At 50.7% G+C, this 9,657-nt stretch overlaps 1 protein-coding gene across 3 annotated transcripts in view; it reads right to left on the minus strand.

Annotated features, from left to right (window-relative positions):
• The window catches only part of WASHC1 (WASH complex subunit 1), a 113,504-nt gene that overhangs the window by 19,721 nt on the left and 84,126 nt on the right, over positions 1–9,657 (minus strand). For all 3 annotated transcript variants that reach the window (XM_078612263.1, XM_078612261.1, XM_078612262.1), the window contains 2 exons: positions 5,122–5,311; positions 3,660–3,887 (listed from right to left, as the gene is read on the minus strand). In XM_078612263.1, coding sequence (XP_078468389.1) covers positions 3,660–3,887; positions 5,122–5,311 — 418 coding nt within the window. The remainder of the gene's footprint in view (positions 1–3,659; positions 3,888–5,121; positions 5,312–9,657) is intronic.

Genomic DNA, 9,657 nt, shown 5'->3' on the forward strand with positions numbered 1-9,657 from the left:
AATTGAAAGTTTTTATTACGTGACAAACCTTACTAATTGGCTGTGTCGCGTGGTGGCGGGTTTAACGACACATTTATACATCTTCGCGGTCTCACCCAAAAACCTCTTATGATATCCGCTTTTGTGGGCCGCTCTCGAACGCAAAGGGTCGCGCACTGCGTCGCGAGTGCAACGGATTGGATGATTTATCATCTCGCCGACACGATCGGGATAAAAATCGTGAAGAGAAAAAGGTATTTAACAAACGGACAGACAGACAGAGAGAAACCCGTGCGCTCCCACCAAACAGAAAGGGTAACACAGCAGCAAGGAACCGGGCAGTCTCACTGCATCGCTTGCCACTGCACGGCTCGGTCGATTCCTCGATAGGACGAAACGTCGGCGGAGCACAGAGCAGGCTCTGTCATGTGACGTCCAGGGTCAAGATGGAGCTGAGACCTATCGTTTTATTTGCCGCTCTTCGGTCAATAACGGCGCAAATTACACGAACGTTTTCTCTCCGCCCCCTACCCACCACCCACCCCCCCCCCCCCCCAAGCGAACAAACGTGAGGTTACAAACGAGGGCCCAAAACGTTACCGCGATAAAAGTTATCGACGGAGCTTGAGAGCTCGTGATGCCACTTTCATAACAATAAAAAATTGCCATTAACGATCGTAAATTTAGACGTGTGGTATAGCATCGTTCGGGCGATAAGAGGTCGCGCGGCGGTTGAGAGTGCCGTGCTGAGAACCCGATGACCCGAGTTCGATTCGCGGCGTCACTGCTGCCGTCAGGGTCAACGTGATATTTGAAGTGGTCCCTTATCTTGCTCCCTTGAGCAGCCCAGCCTAAACCAGCATGGTTAAGCACGGTCGATCAATCCGGTTGGGGGTAGACGTTCATCCAGCAGTAGATTTTCGCAGGGCTGCAAATTGTTACTATTATAATTATAGGGCCACCACGGTGGCGAGTAGTTGAATACCTTGCCTGGTATACGGGAGGTCATGGGTTTAATTCCGAACCTGATGACGCCTGCTGTATATTTGGAGTTTACATGTCTCTCTCTCAGTCGTGGCGTAGATTTTCGTCCGGGCCGTGCACTTTTTCCCTCCACATTTAGAATCAAAGTGCGTTTCGAGTATTTGGTTGCGATACATTTCCACGTGATAAGCCACTTTGGTTGAGCTGACATTTGTGCCCACGTCGCTCAGTTGGACCTTACCTGGTAAGATAAAAAAATTAACCCGTAAAAACAAAGTTTTTCACTATAAATCCTTCTATATGCGTGGCGGCTAGAGTCCTCTCGTCCTCTGGCTTGAGATGGCTGCCACCTATGGGTCAGATGATTGTCTGTCACCATTAAGCAATTGGTAATTAAATATTTAAAAAAAATTCCCTAAACAATGTAAAATTTTGGAAAAAAAATTTCACGAAAATTAATTGTCACGCACAACGAGTCTGTGTGCAAAATGTCAGCTCGATTGGATCACGGGAAGTGGGTTAAAAAACGACCGAAAGATTTGCACGGTCCTAAGCAAGCAAGCAAGCATGCAAGCAAGCAAGCGAACTTAATATAAAGGATTTAAAAAGCTTATAGTTTTATAAACATACATTTATTTTTTTATTGTAATCATCGGTTAAAAAAAAAAAACCAAAAGGAATTAGCTCCTAAAAATAAATCCTTAACCTGTGGCCAGACGAGATGTATTGATGGCTTTGCACAAGCAGAGATGGATGGCCTAATCTCGCAACGCCGGGCGGCTTGCAGGAAATCCCACGCTGCTGCTGCTGCTCCTCCTGCTGCTGCTGCTGCTCGTAGCCAGAGCGCTCGTGACTCAAAACGCCTCGCGAGCTCTAAGCTCAGCCGACCGCGACAGATTGATGGAGTTGGGGGCGGCGTGGGGGGGGGGGTGTAAAACAGATCGAAATTCCCTCCACCGATGCGTGACGCCGGCAAAACTTCTTATTAGGGCGCGGCACGCGCACGGAGAGATCGACAGAAAGAGGGCGGCACTCACGACGCGCTTGCGCGTGGCGCTTGCGAGGGCCCCACCGAGCGAACAACGCCCCCCCCCCCCCCGCCCGCCCGCCCCCCCCGCAACTTTGTGACTCGATGAATTAGAATCCACTTAGTTGGGCGCGCGGAATGAGCTCCCGCGATTGTTCGCAGGGCGCCCCAGGGCACGCGCGCGCGTGCAACGAGATAGCGAACTTCGCTTTTTTAAGAGCAGTTTTAACTCATCCAATCGCAATGCTCTCGCCACAGGTGAGCCACGGTGGGGGGGGGGGGGAGCGCAAGGTGGGAGAAACGAGGAACAGGGGGGGACGGACGGGGACTCACGATTCACAGATAAATGTGAGCCCGCATCCAAGGGGCAATTTCCACCCTTTATCTGCACCTGGAACAACATCAACCGCTGTCTAATGCGCGCCAAACAAATAAGTGCCGTTTTTCAAAGCGCAAACACCCATGCGCTCAAATTATTGACCCCATCTCGAGAGTAATCTGGTGGTGTGAAGGTTCGGGGGCTTTTTTCTAACCCCCCCCCCTAACCACCCCCCCCCCACCAGCCTTGTTTCCCACAGAGGCTTTTAGAGAGGCTGGTAATTACACCAAAGGACAAAAAGCATTGATTCCGATTCCTGGCACGGAGCGTAGGGGCCCACGTACCGTGGACGGACGGACGGACTTGACCGCCTGCCTAGCTCCGAGAGAACGCGATCGCAGGCACACCGAGGAGCCGCGGAGGAAACGAAACGGCGCCGCTAACCCTAAGCGCTCGGGGTCGGTCGGGAGGGGTGGCGGGACAGACGGATAATAATCCACAGCCCCTGGTCAATCCGCTGCTGGATGAAGGCCACCCCAATGCCGTAGGGGTTTTTAACCGTACTTCCCCACGTTGGTGAGTACCGGTTGGCGGAGGCGGAGAGGACATGTATGGATGCTGAACGTCTTTCGCACCACGCGTAGTCAACCCTGCTAATCGGAGGTGGACTGTGCATGGAGGTACAGTCGACAACCGATTCTCGCCGATGCGGCCGATGACGTCACCTCCCGTCCAGCGGCACACGCGCGGGGACGTCGAGGAACGGGGGTGGGGTGGGACTTGCAAACGATTTCCGTGCGGTCGTATCGGTCGAGCGACCGAACCGGGAGAGTGTCGGCAGAAAAATCCGACCGCTGAGATCAGGAGTTCGGCAACTTCTTCCTCTTCTTCAAAGAATAAGAAGTTCCGTTTGTTTTGTGTTTTTGTTTTGTGACCAAAAATATATATTTCGAGAGCCGCATCGCACATGCAGAGCCACTTGTACAAACACACACAGCAGCAAGTATACATCAGATGATGAACTTAAATGAAGAAAAATAGGCGATTAAACAAACTCCGGTCTACTTCTTTCTTTTTCCTTCACATTTTGTCGTCATCAAAACAGTAAGTAACATGGGAAAGCGGGGGTCCCATTTTGCGACGATCTGATCTACTCGGCGTTTCCAGGAACGCATTTGTAACGTCGTAAAAGCGGAGCGGGGGAGGGTGGGGGGGGTGGGACTTGCAAACGATTTCCGTGCGATCGTATCGGTCGAGCGACCGAACCGATCTAGTGAGTAGCCGGCAGCCGGCCAGCGAGACCGTAGCGCCCTCAGGCCTCTCTCTCTGCCGTCCGCTCCCGTGTCGTACCGAGCGCCGGCTGAGGGACGTCTGCGCCGGAAGCCGGGCCGGAGAGCGGCGGTGGAGGCGGCGGTGGCGGCGGCGGAGGCGGTGGGCCGGGCGGACCGCCGCCGGCCATTCCGGGCGGGGGGCCCGGTGGGAGCATCCCAGACGGAGGCCCAGGGGGAGGAGGAGGTGGAGGCGGCGGAGGCGGTGGGGGTGCAGCCCCGGAGGGTACCGGCAGCAGCAGGCCATCGCCTGTGGCCACGCGAAGACGGAGGAAACAAAACAACAAACCAAGGGAGTTGAAGCGTGCGCACGCGTGGTGTGTGAACCCTGCAGCCGCTGGGGGGGATTGAATGTGCCACGATGGCAAAAGTAACAAATTGATTAATCGCCAAACTAATGGGATCAACAGGTGGGGGGAGGGGTGAGGGGGGGTTGTGATTTGTTGCATTATGTCCAATGGTGATCTTGCGGTGGTGGCCGCGGTGGGGGTGACGATAAAAGTGGCAGTGGTAAAGGTGGTGGTGGTGGTAGTGGTGATGGTAGTGGTGGTGGTTGCTAAAATACAACAAGTTGGAGCAGAAGGGGGCACAGCCGGTGCATCTGCCAGTCATCTCAATCAGTCAACCCATGGCACCTGGGTCTGTCCTGTGACCTCCTGTCAACGAGCCTTCCACATTTCACGTGGCCTCAGAGTGCACCTGGCCTGGCACAAGTGCCGTGGTGACGTCACCGCCACTTAGTGGCACATGGCGGCTGTTGTTGTTGTTGTTGGTGGCGGTAGTCACGGTGACGAGATGTTTACTACCTCGCCTAATATACAGGAGTCCATGGGTTCGATCCCAACACTTCCGCATGTATATTAGGAGTTTACATGTTCCCCTATTAATTGTTTGCGTAGATTCTTCTCCGGGTCCTTTAGAATCAACGCGTGTTCAAGAGAATTATGGCTGCTACAAATTGTCCACGTGATGATGAGCCACTTCCGTTGAGCCATCCTTTGTGATGGCCAGGCCACTTCTGAAACAAAGAGCGATACAGCTCAGCGGGCCTTACCTGGTAAAACCAAAATAGTTTACATTGATCTTCTTGGTTCTTTCGGTAAAGTCACGTAGAAGGGAAATAATCAAATAAAACATAATAAAATACAATTCTCACGACGTTTCGGCCACAACGCAAGCAGCCGTCCTCGGGTGAAGAACAGGTCTGTCGGAAAGACAGCGTCTATTATGTTGTATTTTTATTATTTAATTATTTCCCTTCTATGTGACTTTACCGAAAGAACCAAGAAGATGAATCCCTGCAGTCACGAAAGCTTGAAAAAGAAGTTCACATTGAGTCCAGTTGCACGCACGCACACACGCACGCACGCACACACACACACTCTCATACACGGACGCGGTATATAGACAAGCGACGTGCTCGCCGAGGTCGGTAGAAGCACGATGGCGGTGGCGGCCGTGCCGACTTCGGTAAGCAACCGTACCGGGCCCCGGCTCGAAGGTGGGCAGTTCGGGGAGACTGGCCGCCGAGATGGCGGAGGGCGCGATGCTGGGGCCCATGTCCAGCGTGTAGGCGAGGTCGTCCGCCACGCCGGGAAGGTCGGGCAGGTACGACGGGACATCGATCTCGGGAACCTGGCCCAGGTCCGGCACGTAGAAGTAGCTCTCCAGGGTCTGAGCGATGGGAGGGGAGAGAGGTGCCACACGGGTTAGGGTCGTGTGTGGTGTTGTTATCGGAAGCATTGCCATGAACGTATCTATCGTCGGTATCGCCATGGTCACCAGTATTATCATCAGCAACATCACCATGGTCACCAGCATTATCGTCACTAATGTCATCCACATCACCATGGTCACCACTATTATCATCAGCAACATCACCATGGTCACCAGCATTATCGTCACTAATATTATCATCATCATGACAACCACCATTATCATCACTAATGTCATCTTCATCACCATGGTCACCACTATTATCATCAGCAACATCACCATGGTCACCAGCATTATCGTCACAAATATTATCATCATCATGACAACCACCATTATCATCACTAATGTCATCTTCATCACCATGGTCACCACTATTATCATCATCACCATGGTCACCAGCATTATCCTCACTAATATTAGCAGCACTAATATCATCATCATTATGACCAAAGCCGTGCCTCTCACTTTTATCATCGATATCGACATCAACATCACTACCAGCACCACCACCACCACCACCACCCTAACCATCATCAACACCGCAATTGTTGTGATCAGAGGGATTCTCGAAAATATTATTTTGTTCATTCCCGAATGTTTATCTTGACCGTGCTGTCAGTGCCGGATCAGGAGACAGACGATCAGCTTCGATATTTTACGCAGCAGTGCGACCTTTGTGCAAGAGCAGAGAACAGTCCACGGTGTTCGGATATCACGTAGCTACGCAGCGGTACCCCCCCCCACCCGCTCCGCATTCGTTTGTCGCACGACAGTCAAAACGAAAACACCTCTGCTCCTCGGGAGTTGGGATTTAGCCACATTCAGCGCGGAAACCAAAACTTTACGTGAAGGCAATTCATCGAGCAGTCACCTGTGACGGGGCTGACACGATAAACCCACGACGACGCTTGAGAAATCCAGTTTAATCGCAGACGGGCGGGCTGGAAAATACCGATTCCAGGAATCTCAAGAGGTGCTATCTCAGCACTCTCAAGCGGTGATTCACTCGGCCACCTCTCACAATCTCCAGCTGAACCATCATCGGTAATCACCGTCATCACAGTAAGCAGCGGGGGCGGGGGGAGGGGGGGCGTGCAGCTTCGACGAGGTCCGGGATGATGAAGGGGCGAACCCAGGAGGGCGGGAAGTTTGCAGCCGAGCACAGACGCGAAAAAAAAATACCGCGCTTCAAGCGTCCCGTGGAAAATGGAAGGACGTAACGCGATGGAAGGCCGTGCCAAGCGCCGGTTCTCTCTACAAATACGCCGGCAACCTCTTTCCGTCAGCAATCAGCTGCCAGCGAGCGCAAGATGCGATGGGCGGCTGTCGAAGACGACAAATGAGACGGTGAATAGGACCCACTTGCCCGGCCGAATCCGAGACACACGGTTTGCTGTGTAATTTGTCAACGGCCCAGTTGGCTAGCGACGGCCAATGGAACGACATTAGCGAGGAACCGGCACAGAAGACCGCGCCTGGCTTGTCTCAAAGAGCTTCCCGTATGCCGGCTCCGCGCACGCAAAGTTTGCACCGTCTTGGGGGCAATGGTCTTCACGGGACAACGTTTTGGCTGCTGGCCATCGAACAAAGACGGTTTCATTCTAGATTTGAAGCTTTCGTGACTGCAAGGATTCATATTCTTAGGTTTTTTCGGTAAAGTCACGTAGGTAAAAAATTTAAATTAATAAAAGTAAAATAAAATTAAAATCACGACGTTTCGGAGGCAACACAAGCCTCCGTCTTCAGGTGGAACCGTCACAGCACGACAGCTGTATCAAGTGAGAGAAATTCCAAGAAAACAGTCCTTGTATATATACTGGTTGAGGGTGGGAGGAGCCAAGGTAGGCCCTGGATATTATTATTGTGAGGTTTCACTTGCATCGCGCGATTTCAGATGCGCGTCTGCGGCCGTCTGGAATGCTCTTCCGATATTAGGAAGCCACTGGAGCTTTGAGCTTTGCCATCTAAATTGAAAAATCATTTCTTTAGAACTGCTTTTTTGTTTTTCGATTTAAAGCTTTCGTGACTACAGGGATTCATCTTCTTGGTTCTTTCGGTGAAGTCACGTAGAAGGGAAATAATAAAATAATAAAAATAAAACATAATAGATGCTGTCTTTCCGACAGACCTGTTCTTCACCTGAGGACGGCTGCTTGCGTTGTGGCCGAAACGTCGTGAGAATAATATTTTATTATGTTTGATTTTTATTATTTTATTATTTTCCTTCTACGTGACTTTACCGAAAGGACCAAGAAGATGCTTTTTTGTGTTTAGTTTGTTGTCCTTTCCCCGCACCTCCGATTAGCACGGCTGGCTACGTACGGGGCGAAAGAAGTTCAACGCACACACACACACAATACCTTCAAAAGTACACTGAACAAAGCCTGGCAAAAACAACCTTTTAAAAGAACGTGGAAATAGCGAGATCTAACCCAAAAACCTTTATTATGATTAATATTTGTCGCGAAAGCCTATGTGTTAAATGATAAACATTGTCAAAAAAAATGTCAGAAGAAAATCAATTCATGTTTTTTTTTATCATAATGCCCCCCCCCCCATGGAAATTGTGACAATTTAACTAAGCAATGGGAAACAGAATGTGTGTGTGTGGGGGGGGGGGGATGGAGTGAATCAATACATTACCTAATAACCAGGGTGCAGCCGTTCATGCATGTTAATCTTTACCGGTTGAATTTCAGCAGCAACCCAAGCCGAAAAGGGGTGCCCAGGTCTTGATATTCAAAAGCCAACGCGTGTTCTTACAGCGTCACGCGGACGACTGCCATCAAGTAAAATTAAAGGCAAATGGTGACGAGAGCGTGAAGTCGCCGGCCTGGAGATGCGGTGTAACGGCGAAGCCACCGTTTTGCCGATCCACCCAACGGCAACAGATTTTGGCTCTCACGCGGCGAATTAAGTCGGGAGAAAAATTTCGCCGTTATGCAAATGACCGTCGTCACCACTGTGAGCTGAGAGCACGAAGATCGTCCGCCACATCGCAATATCGGCCGCGATTTATTTAATCGCTCGCCTTCCTACCGGCGCATTTGTAAATAATTCTGGGATGGCACGTTGGCAGTGGTGCACAAGCACAATGAATGAAAGTAGAAACAAAATCAACAAATCCCTCAATACCACTGTGGCCTTAAAAGGAAAAATAAAACGTGTAACAGGTGACGTTTCGGGCAAATGGTCCTCGTTCAGAGCAATATATCTACGAGCTTTTCATGAGCTGGCTTATTTATGAGCTTGCTTAGTGTCAAACTAGTATTTTTTGTTTTTACACTATTTACAATTGTGCCAATAACACCATGACGGAAGGGCGAGGCATCAATTTGGAGAAATTAATTTTACCCGGTGTGCCAGAGAATCGCCCCGTGTAAGTAGATATCACGAACTACTTTTGAAATCCATTGGGGGTGACCATTTCTCTTTACGCGCACACACACACACACACACGAGGCGGCGCTGACCTTTCTCACACATCCTGCAACAAAGAGAACGTTTGGCCCATGGCGTTTAAACTAAATATAATTCTCAGAGCTAGAATCTATCGAAATGAAGTAATGACTTTTTTTGCGAGCAGTAACTGCTTTATCAGACTGAGTCCATCAACCTCCGTTCCACCTGAGAACCTGGGTTTAACCACGGGTCGATTGAAACCCAGATTCGAAGAAAAATCTCAGCAGTGTCACTTCAGTGCTCCGACGCCTCAACTCCCCGGCCTTCCCATTAAAAGTGAACCTCGCAAGTTCTATATTTTTTTTTTAAAGTACATTTCACGACAATGTTAACGCCGCAACGGCTTGCACTGTCGATCGCTGCCAGCGGGTAAAAGAATGGAGCACGGAGCTCATTATATCTCTGTGGGAAAAAAATACAAATCTTGCTAGAGCCACGGCGCGAGCCTTCAGTGATTCTCCCGACCGCGAAGCCACTCAGGACCTTGGCCGCTGTCCCTGCTGTGCAGTCGACACATGCAGGGCCACGTGTGAGGGTGAGTGAGGGGACATGAGAACAAACAGCTGTGCGTACACGCAGGGAACGAGTGAGCGAGCAAGCGAGTGCGAATGTGAGTTCGAGTGAGCGTGTGTGCACATGAGTGAGCGAGCACATGAAAACAAACATCTCAGCGTGCACGCAGGAGTCGAGCGAGCGAGAACGTGAGCTCAAGTGAGCGTGTGTGCACACGAACGAGTGAGCGAGTGAACGATTTAATGAGCTTGTCATGGCGAACGTGCGAATGAGAGCGCAAGCATATATGAAAGTGAGTGAGCGAGTAAGCGAGCTTGGGAGCTTGTGAG

This window comes from Lampetra planeri, chromosome 38, assembly GCF_965212315.1.
Source record: "Lampetra planeri chromosome 38, kcLamPlan1.2.h2, whole genome shotgun sequence".
Lineage (NCBI taxonomy): Eukaryota > Metazoa > Chordata > Hyperoartia > Petromyzontiformes > Petromyzontidae > Lampetra > Lampetra planeri.